The 19,811-nt window shown below is 31.6% G+C and overlaps 2 protein-coding genes across 2 annotated transcripts; one reads left to right on the top strand and one right to left on the bottom strand.

Annotated features, from left to right (window-relative positions):
* Positions 1–5,567: 5,567 nt before the first annotated feature.
* On the bottom strand, positions 5,568–7,790 carry LOC100797847 (transcription repressor MYB5). The gene is made up of 2 exons (XM_006593760.4): positions 7,135–7,790; positions 5,568–7,010 (listed from the first exon to the last, which is right to left on the bottom strand). The coding sequence occupies exons 1-2, from the start codon at positions 7,482–7,484 to the stop codon at positions 6,296–6,298; spliced, it is 1,065 nt and encodes a 354-aa protein (XP_006593823.1). The 5' UTR covers positions 7,485–7,790; the 3' UTR covers positions 5,568–6,295.
* An 8,659-nt stretch (positions 7,791–16,449) lies between these two features.
* On the top strand, positions 16,450–18,424 carry LOC102669502 (protein MAIN-LIKE 1-like). Its single transcript, XM_006595219.1, has 6 exons — positions 16,450–16,671; positions 16,785–16,823; positions 16,905–17,177; positions 17,280–17,440; positions 17,631–18,165; positions 18,248–18,424. The coding sequence occupies exons 1-6, from the start codon at positions 16,450–16,452 to the stop codon at positions 18,422–18,424; spliced, it is 1,407 nt and encodes a 468-aa protein (XP_006595282.1).
* Positions 18,425–19,811: the final 1,387 nt, after the last annotated feature.

The following is a 19,811-nucleotide window of genomic DNA, read 5'->3' as shown; positions in this document are numbered from 1 at the left end:
ATAATTTTTTAAAAACAATACGATATCGTCACTTGAATGTAAAAAGTGATTTGGCTAATACATTTCTATGGGTAATAAAAAAAAATTAATATAAAAATAATAATATTCTGAAAGTATAAAATCAAGATGTTTGTATTGGTTTGATAATCACCAAGTTGCAAAAAATTAACATTATTATAATATTGAAATGAATTAATTAAAAGTGTAATATCATTAGAATGTTACGTAGAACGCATATAAGTTATTTTAATTCTTAATTCTTTTAAAAATATATATATACCTTAAAATATAGTGTAATATCAAATGCAGTCAATACAACTTTAAATATGACCCAAATCTAGCTAATACCAATTCACGTTGGGATGAGTTACTGAAACGTTGGATCTTTTTTACTTCTTTAAGTAAATAATGAATTACGATCAATATTTTTTAAATTGAACCAATTATTGAACTGAAAATACTAAGTTACTGATAAATTAAACATTCTTAGCTGAGTTATAGCCGATATCTTTAAATTAAACCTATAAACACATTAATTCATATATGATTGAAGTGTGATTAAGATAATGATATATATATATATATAAAATATTAAATAGTAAACTAAGATGAATGTATAAAAAAAAACTCAAGTTAAATTTTAAATTAAATTATAAGAATCATGTTATAAGTTATAAAACAAAAATAATAATAAGAGTTGAATTAATAAAAAAGATATAAATTAAGAAAGTATTATGAATAAATATATTTTTTATTTAAAATAATAAATCATTTGGTAAATAAATAACGAGTGTATTTTTGGTTGAAAGTTTGGTTCAGGTCTCCAAGCCATTATCAATGTTAGGGCTTGACAATCAGGATTAAATTTCATATTTTTGGTGAGACAGAGCTTGAACAATGATTGGTTTGTGTGGTATAGTTTGTACCTGATTTAATGATTAATTGCTAATTTGTTAACTTTTGTTATAAAAAAAGAAGCTAATTTATTAACTATTGGACTGAAAAGGATGGACCAAATCAATCCGTGAACAGGTTCTTGATTAATCAAGTTATACTAGTTAGTTAGTTTGGTCCAATCTTAAAATCTCTACTATAGCTAATTAGTAATTTGGGACATGAATGTTTGAAATTATTTTGGATTGAGGTCTAGTTTAATATGAGGCCTAATAAATAACCACTTGAAGATCCAGTCTAGATATATTTTATTCTCACGAAGGCTATCAATTCAATGACTAACTTAATAGCGAGATTCTCTTAAAAAAAAAAAATAATAATAGTGAGATAATAAACTAAACAGTCTAGTTGGTTATAAATTAATAAATGATAGCAATCATTGTCTAATCTCTCGTGCAAGAAATGTTTATATTTAGTGTTTAATATCTCATACATAATTGCTTCTGAACAAGATACTTGTGAGAAAAAAATAAAAATTCATTGCCTTATTAGAGTCTATGATGTCAGGTGATACAAATATAAAGTGGGTAATTGCACCTTTCAGAGGTACATACTAATTCTATATCACATTCTTAGTTTTTTTAGATGTTATTACTTGAGCGTTGGAGTGTGGTCCAACAACCAGCATTGTTACTCATCTTCATCATGGTTTGTCATTACCCACCATTTTCAATCACAATTTCAACCTTCATTTTGATTCTTACTCATGTCGGAATTAAGCATCCCTTAAGTTCACACCGAACATTGGCTTTTTGTTTGTGAGAAAGACAATCTTGTTCTCACATTATTCATCTTGGGAGACTTGGTCCTCCGCAAGACCAACATAGAGGTGTACCCAAATGCAAAGGACGAAAAGTTAGTAGAAAATTGGATACAGTTGTACAGGGTAATCAAACAAAACCGATATATATCAGGGTCTACTATCTCGAAAACTCTAGTTAGTACCCTGATTCTCCAAACCTAAAACGAGACCAATATTAAGGAATATTATAGTTACAATAAATTGTCTTATTTCCACTTTCGACCTTCTTAGGCTCGTGTTCTGACCCCTGCCACAATCAGATGAGTGAAGAGATATGAAGAAATTCCTAGTTGTTGGTGGCTTATGGATTTTGTTAATTGTGGGGAAATTGTGCAATTCCTTGACTTTGTTTTATGATACCACCATATTATAAATATCAGAAATTAAAGAACAGAATGTTTTCTATTATTGGAGTGAATGAAAAATTAATCCCACAACGAGTTGGTCCTCCTATTTATACATGGGCAATTGGTAGCCAATTGACTTCACTTGACAAAATGACAAATATAACCGAAATTATCAAATTAATAACTAGCCATTGATTGGTTTTCCAACTAATCCAACTGACTCAATTAACTTCTAATAAAACATTACTTTTATGGTGCATGTGAATGAAGAGATACCTGTGATGCATTTGCATAGAGAGGAAAAGCCTGTGTCGGGATTTGTCGGAAATATCATATATTGGTAGTATGCTCAAGTTCTTTGACTTCTTTTTTTAAGTGTAAGAATCGAAAATAGATATCAGAAAGTTTATAACAATTCATGTATCTTGATCGCTCAACCAATTGAGCTAGAGCTCCTTGGTAAGTTCTTGACTTTGCTTGCTTAGCTTGCGTTATGGTGACTATTTGCCTGATGCAAATGTTGGGGATTTTGAAGTTGTTATATGCAGGGCTGGTAAAGTAATTCCTTATTCTCGTGTATTTGGTGATAGACTCTTGAAGTAGTATGTTATTGTAGATTATGTTTCTTTGTTTTGGCTAGTGAAATCGTTTGGTGTTCTCTGATTTTCTAATTTTACTTGCTGAAGGCTTATTTAGACTCATGTTGGCTAGCTGGTGGTGACTATTTGCCTGACACTATTTAGCTATTGTTTGCTTCTGTTGTTAGTGGTTAAGCATTAATGATGTGAACTTCTACTTTGAAACATTGATATTTATTTGATTTTTTTCTGTCTTGTGTGGTTAATATGTCTCATATTTAGCTTCTACTATCAATAGTTAACTATTTGTTGCTTCTAAGTTCTACCTCATGATCACATGGTAATTAAGCCTTTGTTTCTCAATTGCTGATTGCAAAATGATTAAGCATGGAGTTAGGTTCTGCTTCTGTAGTTAAGTTTTGTTCATTTTACTTTTAGTAGCTTAGGTGGTTAAGTAGATTGAATGAAACCTTTGTCTTATGGTTAAACATTTTTTCTATATTGGCTAGATGCATGACTACTTCTACTTATGATCCATAATTTGCTGATTTGGTTGCATTTTATTTGATATTGGAATCTGTAAGTGCAAATATGCACTTCCAGCTAGCAAGAAGCTATTACAATTAAATATTAAGTTACAATTTAGTTGGAAGTTAATTAATTTTGAGTTACAAATTTGGTTAGGTGATTAGGTACTCTTCATCAATAGTATTAAAAAAATTACTCAGCCTTTGACACATGTTTCTTTTTTTATGTAGTACAGGTCCATTTTTTGTATCCCTTCATCTTCTCTCTTTATCTTTTATTCTCTCTCATTCATGATTATTGGTTCTAGTATTGTGTATAAGCCGAATGTAGCTTTATGCATGTAAATAATATTTCTCATTATATATATAAAAGAGAAAAAACATTTTATATAAGATTAAGAAAATTAAATTTAAATCATATAATTATATATGAAGAATTAAGATTTAATATCATTCTATTTCTTTTGAGTAATCATAGCCTATAACTTCATTATTTTTCTATGTTGGGTCACTCAAGTAATTTATAGGATATTTTTACATTCTTTATTTTCTTTCCTGACTTTGACATATTATATCATGTGCACCATCTTGATGTTTTTAGACCACTTTTTGGCGGCTTCTCAATATGAAAACTTCATTTTTTTTTCAGTATAACATTAGTTATGAGATTATTTTCGTTGTTGGTTTTGACGAAGATCCTGAGTGGGGGTCTTTTTCTTAAAGTAATTGATGATATCGATTTCTCCTCTAACTTTTAGACTTGCTTTAATTATTGTAGCAAATAAATAGAAGAAATCTGAGCTATATCACCATCCTTCATTCGATACATATGGCATCCAATTTATAGATTCTTCTATATTCAGCCATTCAAGTTGTTTCTAGAGTTTTCAACAATATATCTTCTTTTCTCATTTTGAGTCATTATTATATGTACCATCTTGATTCCAAACGTTGAGCTTCTTAGTTAATCTAAGAAGTTCACTTTATTGTCAGATCGATGTCCATAGCTTTCCAATAGCGCTCTTATGGCATGCTGGTTCAGCCAATTAAGTTCCACTTATATGTTATAGAGACAGGTTGATTTCATTGTGAGCATCATGCATATATATATATATATATATATATATATATATATATATATATATATATATATATATATATATATATATATATATATATATATATATATATATATATATATATATATATATATATTGTGGAATTTCATATGCTTCAAGTGTGCCATTTTTTTGGGAGGGTAATTTTCTTTTTTAACATTAGAGTAAGTGAGATGAATATAGGTGAACTCAGAGTACGTTAAGTCAGAGTATTATAAAATAATTAATATTGGTCGATTATTATAGTAGGTGATTAGTCATACTAGGTTGACTTTGACACTTTGTTATAAACCCGAGGAAAAGATGATTGAATAATATTATCTTCAAAAGGTGACATTGCAAATGTTAGACCTTGTAAAATTTTTAATTTAATCTAATAAATTACTAAGGTAAAGGTTTTTCTTTTTCTTTTTCTTTTCTTTTCTTGAATGATCATTGGATCTTATGCTTTACTAAGATAAATAACATTACCTTGTAATGTGTGTGCTTATAGAAGGGTTAAGATACCTTGTACGGCCAATATATTATATGTTATTTTTGCGATGACTAAATTAATAAACTTATTGAATTAGCTTATCCAAATACACTCAATACACTTGGGATTAACGTAAATTTTTCTTTGTTACGCTTCAGAATGTAAGGAATGATTTGTGCTTCTTCAACTTTGTGAAGCTGTACCCGCTGACCTGCTGCCCTCTTCATGATGGCAATATAAAGGGATGCAAACTTCAAGAAACTGCACAAGAGATCCTAGTGTACTTATGTTTCCATATATGGAGAAAGACTACTAAGGCATATGTTTGTGCTATATCAAACATGCCCTTGAAGGTAAATTCAAACTTCCATTCTAGACGATTGTTAGAGGTTGCAACAATTAGAAATTGGATGAAGTTGTGTGGATAGTCATGCATGTGCGCACTTGTATTAATTCAAAGAATTATGTAATTGAGGCTATAGTGTAGTCATTATTTAAAGCTCTCAAGCTTTTTATTTCCTTAGAATAAATAGGAGACATTTTATATTAATTAAGTGTGTGAAGAAATATATATATATATATATATATATATATATATATATATATATATATATATATATATATATATATATATATATATATACACACACACGCTGATATAAAAAAATGTTGTAATTTCCATGCTTTCATTTTTCCCATTACATATTTGATTTTTTCTCCAACAATTAGATTCTGTCTTCAAGAAAATAGTAAATATTACACAACGGATAATTTCATAATGTATATATCATTACATCATTCATAGAGTTTGATATCTTAATATCTTCAAACTCATAATTGATTGTTATAATAAAGACTTCTTTCGTTCACACAAAGAATATCAAAATGGAACACGAACAAAATTATCCTTTAAATGATGAAGAGTGAAGTTTATTTAAAGTGGAGAAGACACACGTAGTATCAAATAATCTCAATTCTATTCATCTTGCCTAAATCCATTAATGTGTTATAAAAAAAAAACTAAATCCATTAATGTAAAGCACTACTATAACTTAAAATACAAATCATAGTACATTAATACATTAAAATCTGTCTTGTTTTGAATAGATCAAGGGCAGAAAGCTAGCTAGAGGCAAACATGCATGACATGAAATTAAGCACACCAAACTCACCAAGTCCAATACTAAAATTTCAACACAACAAAAGCAACAATAACTTATATATGGAAGCACCACAACAACACAATTACAACAACGAAAAGCTTAATTATTCCATTAAGTAAGGTCGACTATATGAATTATTAGACGTTATTCATCTCGGTTAAAGACCATAGCTAGCTTCAAGAATATTATTTAATGTAAGATCTTTCTTGACAACTTTCTTTAATGTCCTTCTTACTAACTCTCTCCATCTTTTCACAGCAGGATAGACAACAACACAAGTATTCTTGAACCCTTTGATGCAGCAGTTAACTAATAACAACAGTATTAGATACTATTGATTGTGGTGATCATGAACCCTCTTGGTGATGTGATCGTCAACGTGTTGGCTGAAAGTAGCAGCATTCACGAGTGGCGATTCCCACAGAACCCCAAGTTCATCATCGTAACCTTGCGCTGCAGAAGCAGTGGCGATTGAACCCAGATGACCACCAACACGATCATCACATGGAAGTGGATTCATGATGCTACGCTCACTGGGTGTGGGGATTTCCGTTTGCACGTGATGCTGTTGCGCCGCAAAAGCATCATCGTTGATCAAAGAGTTGAGGAAGGAAGAAAAAACATCGTCGGAGTAATAATTGATGTTGATATCATCGTTGCAATCCTCGTTGTTGTTGTCCATGAAAGCCATTGCAGAAACATCACCGGTGGCAGCAGCAGGTACTGGGTTATGGTTATCATAGGGATTAGAAGCTGGAGGTTGGTGGTGATGTTGACCCAGATGATGAACTTGATGAACTCCTTGATTAAACATGTTGGTGAGATCGTGATGAACAGGGTTAATATGGTTGTTGGTAATGATCATTGGAAGAGGTTTAGAAGAAGTAGTGGAAGAAGAAGGAACATTAATGGATGCTGGGTTAAGAGGCTTATGAGTTCTTGGATCAATCCCTTGGCTAATAAGCTTTTTACTTAGATGGGTGTTCCAATAGTTTTTTATTTCATTATCTGTTCTTCCAGGAATCCTCCCAGCTATCAAAGACCACCTGCCAATCCAGTATAGAGATAACAAATTAATAAACCCTAGATAGAAAAAAAATGTAAGAACTAACCCTAATTTTTCATCCCTAACCCTAAATCCTGAATCTAAACAGAAGGTGATATAAGTACCGGTTGCCGAGGAGGCGGTGGAGGCGGAGGATGAGATCTTCCTCGTCGGGGGCGATGTGGCCCCGCTTAACGGAGGGGCGGAGGTAGTTCATCCAGCGAAGGCGGCAGCTCTTGCCGCAGCGGAGAAGTCCGGCGCGCTTGGGGAGCGTTCTCCACCGTCCTTCTCCTTCTTTCTTGATGTAATTCGCTAATACCTCGTCTTCTTCTGGCGTCCATGGACCTCGCTTCAACCCAACCTTGTTACAACATGGAGAGTTGTTGCTACCAATGTTGTTGTTACTATTGTTCTTCACCTTGGTCTTGGTTGTTGTTGTTGCTGCTGTTGTTGTTGTTGATGATGGATTCCTCATTTTCTTCTTCTTCTGAAATTAGGGCAATTAATGGAAGTGGAACGAAGAATGAAGAGTATATAGTGAGTGAGTTTTGGGTTTGGAAAGGAAATGATAATGGAAAATTGGAAGGGGTTTCTATATAATTCTCTCTCTCTGTTATCTTCTTTTTTCCTTTTTCTGCTTTTAAACACCAATGAACACGCGCTGAGGCGCGGCACTGACATCCACGTGTGGATGGATATCTCTGTTGCTATAACAACTAAACCTTTTTGTCTTTTATTGTTGCCTTTAATTATTCTGTTTCTCTGTCTCTCTTTTTTTTTTTTAATCTTTTAAAATAAAAATATAGTATATACCTAAATGTGTGTGGTAGTACAAAGTACAAGCAAACACGATGCAAGGATTAACTGCCAGTAATTTCAGTTTTTTTAGCTGCAATTGTAATCTTAATTATGTGATTTAGTTACTTAATTGTTTAATTTCAGTTAAAAGAACGTGTTATTAAGTGACAACACGTGCTTATAAAAATAAAATAAAATTGAACACGTTTCACTATTTATTGATAGAGTTTAGTTATTGAGAATTGATCGACAATACTTAATTATCATACTTGTTTATTTGTTGTGAGATTATTTAATAATTTTTCTTACTATTTTTTTTTCTTTTCTTTATCACATCATGACACTTTTATAACATATAAGTAATTAGTAGGAAGAAATAGAAATAGAGAAGAGAGAAATTGAATGAATGAAAGTAGATGAAAAACGAGTGAAAATAGAAGTGTTAATTTAAGAGAAATTAATAAAATAAATAAAAAGCCATATATAGCATCAAATTAACATGATATGCCCCTTTTGATGAGCCAAATTTTTTAACTTCTTGTATGCATAAATTGCTTTCATTTTTATGAAGAAATAAAAAAGAATGGGATACACACTTTTTTATTTCTTAATTTTTTCTTCTTCTACCTTTGCTTCTTATTTCCTCTCTATTTCATACCTACCAAACACTAAAATCTTACTCTTTATAGTTATCAAAAAGATTGGGAATGTCTACAAGTCATTTTTAATTATTTCATATTATTTTATATATTTACTTTTACGATTACTGATATTTTTCTCCTTTTTTTTTAATTTATCTTTTCTCGTCATATGTTTTTTTTAGAGATTCTCTCGTTATATGTTGAGTACTTTGATATTTTATGAAAATATAGGAAATGTTAAAATATGAAATGTAAAAATTTGTACGTAATTAGTTAGTTAGAAATTATTCTGAACAACGAAGGACAAATGCTGACAGTGACAACATGGTAAAAGGTATACTATTCAAATAAACCACAGATTTTACATTGGAAAAATATATAAAGTGATCTTTTCAGTGATCATTGGATGTTGAAAAATTAACAAGGATACATGAATATTTCAATAATATTATACATATTTGTTTGACACTTTTTTCTTTCTTTTCCTCTGGAGATATAAATTAGTTGACAATAGATGAATGTAATAAATTTTTAAGAAATTAAAATATTAATTAAATATTAAAACAATGAATTAAAATATCAAACACTCTTTGACCACACACACAGATAGATATATAGGCAGCAAACGTATTTGTTTACGGTGAAAATTTGTTTGGATACTTGACCGTAACTTTGTAAATTTTCTATTATTGATTTTAATCGATCATAAATAACTTATTTTATTAATGAGACTTAGAATTGTAATTATAAATTCTTTTTTGGTTAAACTAGGAGCGTAGTGTAACGACTCTTAACTTACAGAAATGATGAGATTGCTAAACAATTAAAACAAACCTCCCAATTTCGTTTTAAAATGAGTTCACGCCAAAAATAAGCATTTTTAATTTACACTCGAAAGGTATGTGTAAGTATAATTGAACAGAAAGGATTAAATTAGTTGGTGCATTTTAAAAAATCTTAAACATCAAATTAAATTTTTAAAAACATAAGAATCAAATTGATTCTTTAAAAATAATTTAAAAACCAAATTGATAATTAAGATTTTTTTAGCTTCCACAAATAGTATTTTAAAGTTTAAATTATAAAGAACGTGAAATTTGGGTAGGCCCAAATCTTACTTTAGGGTCAAAAAGTAATATATTTAATTTTGCAAGAATGAAAAAATAAATAATTTTTATTTTTGTAAAACAAAAAACAAACTTTGAAAATTTTATAGGACGAAACATATATCTTAATCTAATTTATTCTTAAAAATACCATCTGCTCAAAAAACATGTTTCAATTGACGTTGTCCATATGCCTCATATGCATAATATTATTATGATGGATTTACTTCTTGTTTCTCATAAAGTTTTCAATATAAACATGTGCATCATAGTCTTTAATCAATGTCTTTAAATCTCTTGAATAATTTTTTAGATTCTTTTGTGTACACCTAACATTTTCATAACTTCCAAATTATTCTTTGAACAACAAGTATGCTCTTGAAGGTCCAATATTTGTTCGATCGATCATATGCACACAATAAATTCTTGGGCACGAAATTCAATTTTCTTGCTAATCTTAAAAATTATATCTTCGTAGGTGAAGCGAGTTCTTATGTATGACTTTTGTGAAATTAAGTTCATATATACATGCACACCAACACATCAGGTAGGTTAATTATTTTATTTATTTGAAAACTTGCAATAAAATAAAACACTAGTTATAATAAATGTCACTGATTGTGACAAATTTATAGATACATTTCTCTTTCATGTGTCATTTTATGCACATAAAATAATAACTATTTTAACATAAAATAACAACCATTTCACATAAAATGTTGTTTATTTCACATAAAATAATAGTGCTTTTATTTGATAAATATAAAAGATTAATTTTAGTGATAGTATATTAATTAATTGGTACTCCCAAATATAATTAAATAATGATTAGTATTTCCAAAACCAAACTATTTTTTATACAATATGATATTTCAAATAAAAAAATGAGTTTTAAGAGAAATCATCATTATCCATACTTTAAAATTGTTTGGAAATTCTGAACTAAATAGCATGCACCCTAGGATAGGTGGCAACCAAGCCAATGGGCTATGTAGGTCATTGTAAGAAAGCTTAGGCTAGGTAAAGACTAGGGAATTACTTGGGGCACCCAACATTTTTCCTGGGACACCAATCAATTTTTTGAAATGTCAAAAATATCCTTATGATATTTTCGGTTATAAATAACAGAATGAGTTTTTCATTTCTGCATTGCCATTTTTTTCCCATAAAATCTCTGTCACTTAGTGTAGGTTGCTTCTGTTAAGGTCGATTTGAAACGTATTTGGTCTCCGGTGATGTACGTGCGATGCTGAGAAGTATACGTTAAATTTTGGTCAGTTTTTGTTGTCGGAGAAGAAGAGATACGCGAAATACATACGAATTGTTGTATGGGTCATACGAATCCATAGGATTTTTATTTTATGTTATTTTTCAAAAATATAATTTACGATTTAATTTAAAATTAATGATACAAGAAGAGATCGTCGAACTTGAGTCTCTGACAATATTAATAAAACACCCAAACCAGCTGAGTTAATTGACACATTATGTTATAAACAAATAGTGTCGCTATATATAACACTAAAATTTCTAATTTATATTTAATGTTACATAATAAAATTTGTGATGATTATTTTTTATATAATAATTAATTTGTTTACAGATATAAATTATAAATAAAAATGATAGTTTAATAAGTATTTACATATGTTAAAAATATCAAATTTTTTTAATTATCAAATTTTGTAAATAAATTAAATGAATAAAAAATTTCTAAAAAAATTATTTTTAAAAAATTAAAACATATGGATTAATAAATAAATTTTAAATCTTAAATTTTGGTTTCAATATTTTTTATAACTACCAAAATAATATATTTTTAAATTTGATTTCAATCATTATCTTAAACTAACGATCTTCTCATATTTTAAATTTTGGTTTCAATATTTTTTATAATTACAAAATCAAATATATTTTTAAATTTAATTCCAATCATTATCTTAAACTAACAATCTTATCATATTTTAAATTTTGGTTTCCATATTTCTTATGACTAAGAAATTTAATATATTTTTAAATTTGATTTTAAATTATTATCTAAAACTAACAATCTTATCATATTTTAAATTTTAAATTTTGGTTTCAATATTTTTTATAACTACAAAATCAAATATATTTTTAAATTTAATTTCAATCATTACCTTAAACTAACAATCTTATCATATTTTAAATTTTGGTTTCCATATTTCTTATAACTAACAAATTTAATATATTTTTAAATTTGATTTCAATTATTATCTTAAACTAGCAATCTTATCATACTTTAAATTTTAAATTTTGGTATCAATATTTTTTATAACTATTAGATTTATTGTACAATTAAAAATTGAGTTTCAATATTTTTATAACAAATTTTAATTATTAAAAATTTTCATTTAAATATTTTTTGTAACTAAAAAATTTAAATTATTTTTAATTATTATTTCAATATTTTTCATAAGTAACAAATTCAATATCTTTTAAATATTTGTTTCAATTTTTTTAAAAGTTACACAAATATAATATAACAATATTGAAAATTAATTATTTCACCAATCTAATCTTAATTTTAGCAATCTAATCTAATCTTAGTAATAATTAATATATTTTTTTATAAATAAAATCAATACTTAACGTATAAATAAGAAAAAATTATAAAATTTCACTAACATTATAAAACAACATTACACTACAAAACAATTTAAATAATAATTGACAAATCAAAAATTTCCAAAAAAACAAATTTATAAGAATAAAATTTGAAAAAAATTATTTAACAAAAAAAAAACTCATACGGATCAACAATCCGTATGACCCAAATTTGTATGGAGTTTTTTCAAAAAAAATGTCATTTTTTTTGTTGGAGAGGAAGAAGAAGAACCACAGCGGCACAAGAAGTGAAGGAAGATGAAGGAAAGAAGAAAAACCATAGCTGCGTGGAAAGTGGAGGAAGAAGAAGAACCGCAAGGAACAACCATGAACATGAACGATGACAGGAAGAAAAAGCACCGTAGGAAGAGAAAGACGAACAAGAAGCCTCGTATGAAGAGGAAGACGAAGGGTCGTAGGAATAAGAAGAGGAAGAAGAAGGTCGTAGGAAGAGGAAAAAGAAGGATGTGTGTGCCGTACGGATGAAACTGCAGCTTTATTTATATTAGGGTGAAGGACATTTTTGCCATTTCACCCTACATGCTAGGGGCCTCAACAAAAATGCTGGGTGCACCAAGTAACACTCTAAAGACTATTGTGTATATAAGTAGAAAGGCTCTTGATAAATGCACCTCCCAGTTTGCTAAGTTAACCCCCTCTTATTAAATTTGTTAATACCGACCATATCCTTTTAACCCTATTTTTACACCCCCCATGATTGTGTTTTTCATTTTGTCTCCATAAACCACCTCCACCATGAACCTTCACAAAATCTTCTAACCCAACACACCATGAACCTCCACAAATCGCTCGACCTCAAAACCATTGTGAATCCTTTATTATTCGTTGCCTTTACTCCCCCTTGCAACCTCAATCAGACCTGCGAACAGACCCAAAACCCAAACAACTATAAATTGAGATCCAAATTGAAACCCCAAAATAGAAAACATGACTTTGTCACCGATTAGGTGATCGGTTTCAAAGAAGCAAAGGTAGAGGGTGTTGAGAGGAAGAAGAATGGTTGTTGCTAGTGTCACAACATTGCCGACTAAAAACCCCACATCAGAGCAAATAAAAACTGGCTTGAAACCTTGGTTTCACTTTTACTTTCAACAATAAAAATTGGTTTGAGTGTGTTAAGAGGAAGAATAATGGTTGTTGCGATTGTTTGGTTCGGCAAGGGATGGCCTTCATGCAAGATCGTCGCACACCTATTGTCGACGCTTTGCCCACACCCATTGTGAACCAACATTGAAAATGAAGAGAGAAATCATCTTCAAATCTAGATCTGGTTTCGTTTTGCTTCAATTTTTGTAGATTTGATTTCATTTTGTACATATCTAATTTCATTTTGCAAATCTAATTTCATTGTTGCATATATGATTTCATTTTAAGCAGTTTGAATGGAAGAAGAGGAATGTGAAATCAAGAGGTGAGTGCAAAAACAAGATTAAAAAGGTATAATTGGTAACTAAATTTAATGAGAAGAAATGGAGTTAACTTAGCAAACAGGGAGGTAAGTTTAGCAAGGGGTAAGTAGAAAAAGTGACATGTCTAGCTTGCATGCCTTCCAAAGAGCACTGCTAGGTGCACCCAGCAATTTTGCTGGTGCACCCAGCAATTATTGGGAAAAGTCCTTTAAGCCCCTGAGTATTTTTTTTTAAAAAAACAACTCTCTCACCTCTCTCTCTCCTGCGCCATGATTCAGCTTCTTCTTCCTTAGAGTTCTGGTTCTTCTTCCTCGGAGTCTTCTGCTTCTTCAGTCTTCTTCTTCTGCGCCGCGATTCCATCTTCTTCATTCTTCTTCTTCTTCTTCGCCTCCCAAGTGAACCTCCCCAGCCGCCATTGTTGCCGTGATTAAGAGGAAGGTGTGGGTCTGCTTCTTCTTCGCGTTTCTGCTTCTTCTTCGAGTTTTGTTTTTTCCACCATTGTTGCCGGCGATGGCGGAAACCGCTATCGGGAAGTTGCTAGGCTGTTTACGGATCACCTGATTTGTAAACTGTTTGTTAGTAGTTTACGGATCACGTGATCCATAAACTACTAACAAACAGTTTACGAATCACTTGATCCGTAAAAGTCACAGTTTCATTTTAATTGAAAAAATGCCAAATTTTTGATACATTGTGAGCTTTTTTTGAAATTAGGGTATTTTAATTTAGGGTATTTTAATTTAGAATGTACAATCATTGCCTGCAAATCAATGCTCCCCCTTTAATTAGGTTTGCTTGCCTTATTTTGTTTTTGGTTGTTTCAATATTGTTGAACTTGAACATTGTAATTTGCATCTAAAATATATCTTCATGACTAATTACTGACTCTTGGACACATTAGAAAAAAATCTTGTCCCGGTTAGCACCTAATATCCTTTTTTCATAGACATACATATTAGTTAGGCTTGTTATATAAAGTATATGATGAATAGAATAAAACACACATCAATCGTTACATTTATGGGTCTATTTAGATAAACTTTTCTATATATATAGATATATCCTCTTTTAGGGAATTATCCAAATAGTATATATTGATTAGCATGAATTATGATTATATTGACATGTAAATAGTCAATGTTACATTCAACCATGTTCTCCTCCAGTAACCACTAATTCAAGAAAACGACTTAAGACTTCACTCATCCACTGAAGCTTATGAGGGTACAACCAAAGAGTTGAGTTCAGGGCCTAGTGGAACAAAATGTCTGTCACCATTACACACCACAATACATTAGGAATGGTGAATGATCAACACAAGTACACAACACAAACCACACCAACTAAACTACATAATCATATACCATTCATCCCACAACTTTCCGCTAGAGAATAGAGATAAGCAGAAAGTAAACAACAAGAACAACAACAAAAACCTAGGTTTCAACATCCCTTCTAAATTCCAATCACGCAGAGAAGCAACCAAGGACTAACTTACATAGATCTACATCTACTCAATTTCTACTAAAGAAAAATCATATAAACCATAAATCTGAGTAAACCCAAGTACCAAAATCATTGACAAGTAATTAAAAAAAAAGCTTACCAAAATTACGACCAACAATGCAATGCCAAGTGGGTTCGTGCCTCTTATCGAACTCCTTCTTTATCTGCTCCGCAACGTCTTTCTCCACATTGTACTTCTCAAACGCTTGAATAATCCTCTTTTAGGAAATTATCCAAATAGTATATATTGATTAGCATGAATTATGATTATATTGAGATGTTGACACCTAGTGCTTGTATGAATTATGATTATAGATAAATAGTATTGATTGATTAGCATGAATTACTTCATTTAAAAAATTATAAGAGATACCTAGTGTTTGTATGAAATTATCCAAATATTACAAACCATATATTGCAAGTAAAACTAGTCTCATTATTACAAAGATAAAAATCACAACTAGAGTAAGCACGGGCACAAAGATGCATCCCCCACCAACACCTTCCACAGTCCTAAATGCTGATCTTAGGAATCCAATTATGCTACCCCCACCAACACCTAATGAAACTGGGGGAGATTCTCAATTTCTACAGCTTTCTTTACTTTTATTATGGATCCTTAAGATAACAATCAAATCTCTGCCCTTAAGAGTATTATTCTTTGAGTGCCTGATAATTCTTTAACCCTTATTCTTTTGCTTGTAGACCATCAATCCCCCACATATCCCATATGCCTATTCAGTTTGACTAATTCTTTTTAATGAAATTTCCCTAAATTTTACCCTTAATTCTTGCAACAAAGCCCTAACTTTGATCCATTGAATGAGAGGAACACAACCAAAACCATGCATGGAATTAGGGTATACTATACTGATGTTAACAGGAATGATCTGTTTCTCAGATTCCTGAATCAAGGTCAATACCACTAAGCATTTGAGATGCTGTTGACCATTGTTTCTCAGATTCATAAAGCTCAGCAAGTTTCTCTCTAATAACTAAAACATATGATAAAACAACAAGTGGCCATTAGAGTAATTGAATTGAGTCAACCAAATGCTTCAACAAGCATTGGGTGATGGTGCTTTGTTGTCCCAAATCAGTGTCACTTATAAGCAATGCATATATCTTAATTTCAAAGTTCGAATATCCTTTTTCTACCAAGTAGTGCCTGATAAAACATAATGCCTATATGCGTTAGACGCATGAAATTTGAGAAAATGAAATGAGTGATGGATTTTGCGGTACTCATTTGCAGATCATGGTTAGGACCAGAGGATTAGGTCGTGTCTTAGGTCAGGTTACTGGCAGAGGTGTGGGCAAAGGAGATCGTGATGACTGCGGCGCACGATGAGCCAGTGATCCCTATGCCAGATGTTCAGGATGACCCGATGGAGGCACCAACTGCTGTAGAGGACATTGTGGCAGACATTCCTGCGGACACAGGCACAGAGGCTGCTGAGGATGAGCATGAGGGATTTTCGGGTGGTCCGAGCAACCCATCCGTGTTAACCCAGTATGCGGATCACGTTGCTTGCAGTGTTTGGACGGGAGAGGTATTTATAATATTTATTTTTAGTTACTTGTAAATTATACTTTATGATTGAAATTAGTTTTCCTTTAAATGATGATTTTAACGAATTTTGCATTCCTTTATACTTCAATTCAGGAGCGTCCTGAGTTGAAGTTATCTTCTCATGGGAGGAAGGTCCACATTTTAGGCAGGCATGTCCCTGCCATTGAGGGACTTGTTGTTGGTACAAGACTAAGTCCTCTGATCGCGTGTTAGGTAAACACCGACAATCGGGGACTTTTGTCCGCGTTTGTGAAGTGGTGGCACCGAGAGACGTCTAGTTTCCATCTCCCGGTGGGAGAGCTCACCATCACGCTGGACGACGTATCCTCGCTTCTCCATCTTCCCGTGGTTGGCGACTTACACGCCTTTGAGCCCTTGCACGTGGACGATGCAGTTCAGATGCTGGTGGACTTATTGATGGTCTCTGCAGAGTCTGCCAGGGCTGAGACAGCCCAGTGTCGTGGACCGTATGTACGTCTGCAATGGGTATGTGATATATATGAGCGCCGATGCCAGGCAGGTCATTGGACAGCTTCGGCTCGCGCATATCTTCTTCATCTTTTGGGTTGCACTCTGTTTGCTAACAAGAGTGCAACCAATGTCCATGTTGTCTACTTGGAGGCCCTTCGTGACCTCAGTATGACGGAGAGGTACGCCTGGGGAGTGACTGCTTTGGTACATATGTACGACCAGCTGAACGATGCATCTATGAGCCACAACCGACAGCTTGACGGTTACATCACACTACTGTAGGTAACAAATATGTTTTTCATTCGTTTAGCCTCAACAATGTTCAACTTTAAATTTTGTTACACTTTCATTATTAATGTTTATAATTTTGATGTTACATCTGTAGTGCTGGATTTACGAGCACTTTCTGTTAGTCGCGGACTGCATTGTTGATTAGGAGTACAATGAGGATTATCCGCGTGCATGTAGGTGGATTGCGACGAAGAAGACCGTGAAAAGCATTCATACACCGGCGTATAGGGAGCGCCTGGACCGACTTCGAATTCCGGATGTCTGTTGGATCCCATATGGGGAGCATCGATCGGTCCGAGACTTCCACGTCAGATCATGCTATTTCGGTCTCTTGCGCTGGGGGCCTGTTGCTGTTTATTACCGACCAGAGAGGGTCATGCGGCAGTTTGGATACACGCATACCATTCCTGCTCCTCCTGTCGATTCATGGGTGTCGTATGATGATATACACGACAGGTGGATGCACTACTCGGATCATATCGTTCCAGCAGGTGAGGTGTGCATTGTGTCAGGTCAGTGTTCTAGTGACTACATGTACTGGTTCTTCCGCATCTCGCATCCTTTCATGACACTAGGCCACACATTAGATCCTCTACCTCATGGTCATGCCCCTCAGCCCCGAGTCGTCCCTCAGGTCTCGCAGACGAATATCCCTCACGTGCCGGAGCCAGGAGCATCGTCGACATCTGCGGAGGAGCCTAGACATGCAGTGGTAAGTAATACTAATAATTTATGTCATTTACCTCAATATTTGCATAATAATTTGTGTAATTAGTTTGTTTTGTATGTAATAGGAAGTTTGTGATGACACTGCTGAGATGTTGGAGCGCCATCTGAGTCTAGGGGTGGTCACGTCAGGCTCATTGACACATGAGGTGATCGAAGAATTCCTCAGGTTGGCCAGGAGTGTGACACAGGATCATCTAGTATATGTTAGGTCTAAATGCAGGCGGCGTACGGATCAGGCGTAGTTTATTTACATATTTTATATTGATATTCCATGTATATACATATATTGTACATGAACTCATTTTATGAGTATTGTTGGTTTTATTTATTTTCAGTAGTAATGTTAGTTTTATTTATTTCTATTGATTGTGTATTCCATTTGTGTCAATATACACACGTGTTATTAAAATGGTCTAGTTAACTTAGTTATAATATATGTAAATTATTATAAATGGTCTAGTTAACTTAGTTTACCAACTAATAAAAAATAATTTTAAATATAATTGAAATAAAGAAGTTGAAAAGGGTGTAGAAAAAAATAAATTAAACAAAAAATGGACATCATGAATAGAGGTCATACAAAAAAATAAATTAATATTTTCGTAGAAAAAAAATTAAACAAAAAATGGACATCATTCGTTATCTAAGATCCTTATTTTATATAATGTACTAATATTTTTAAATTTTCTTATAATTACTATTTTCCCTCTTATACTAATGATCATGTAAAAAAATGTATTATAAAGTAGTTAGTATTTTAATTTTTAATATAATACTAATTATTTTTTTATATTCTTTATAATATTAATGATATGATTAATTATAAAAATAAAAAATAAATTAATGATGATAATATTAATTTTATAAAATTATTATTATCTTTTATGTATTTATTGATTTTTATTAATATGTATAAAATAATCTTAAACAATAATTATAATGAGATTGAGTAAGTATTTTAATATCATCTTCTAAACAAATTTATTCTAAAAAAATATATTAAAAATTAATTATTTATAATAAATCAATATTTATAAATATATTATAATTAATAAAATAAATAAATATATTTAATTATATTATAATTAATGAAATAAATATCTTTAAATATATTGTATAATTAATAAATTATTATTTTTCTCTTACGAATCAAGTTGATCGGTACGTAAGAAGAAAATCAAACAAAGACAATTTTGTCAATTTTTTAGAATGTTGGGTGCACCAACAATAATGCTGGTGCACCTAACAACACTCTCTTCCAAAACAAAGGCATCTTGCAATCTTCATATTTGTTGTGTGCTTAGTGATTCAGATTTTACTTCCTGCACCTCTTTCTTTTGCTTTCTACACACCCAAAGGACCTGAATTGGCACAAATACTCCTGCCTCTTCCAAAGCCTCGCCTCCACCCAATACTAGCGCCAAACCACTTTTTGCAAACCACCTTACACCAGCGTCGAACCACCCAAATGCAGGAAAGAAGGCGCAAAGTCATAGATGAATCAAGAATCAAAGATAGGTGTACAAATTGCCCTATTCCAAAAAGGTCTTTCCAAAATATACTTATTTTTTTATACTTCCTATAAGGTTTTTCTAGAAGTATAAAAATATAATTACAGAAAGACCATCT

Source organism: Glycine max, chromosome 13, assembly GCF_000004515.6.
Source record: "Glycine max cultivar Williams 82 chromosome 13, Glycine_max_v4.0, whole genome shotgun sequence".
Lineage (NCBI taxonomy): Eukaryota > Viridiplantae > Streptophyta > Magnoliopsida > Fabales > Fabaceae > Glycine > Glycine max.
Note: the sequence above shows the minus strand (reverse complement) of the source record. Positions and strands in the feature narration are given on the sequence as shown.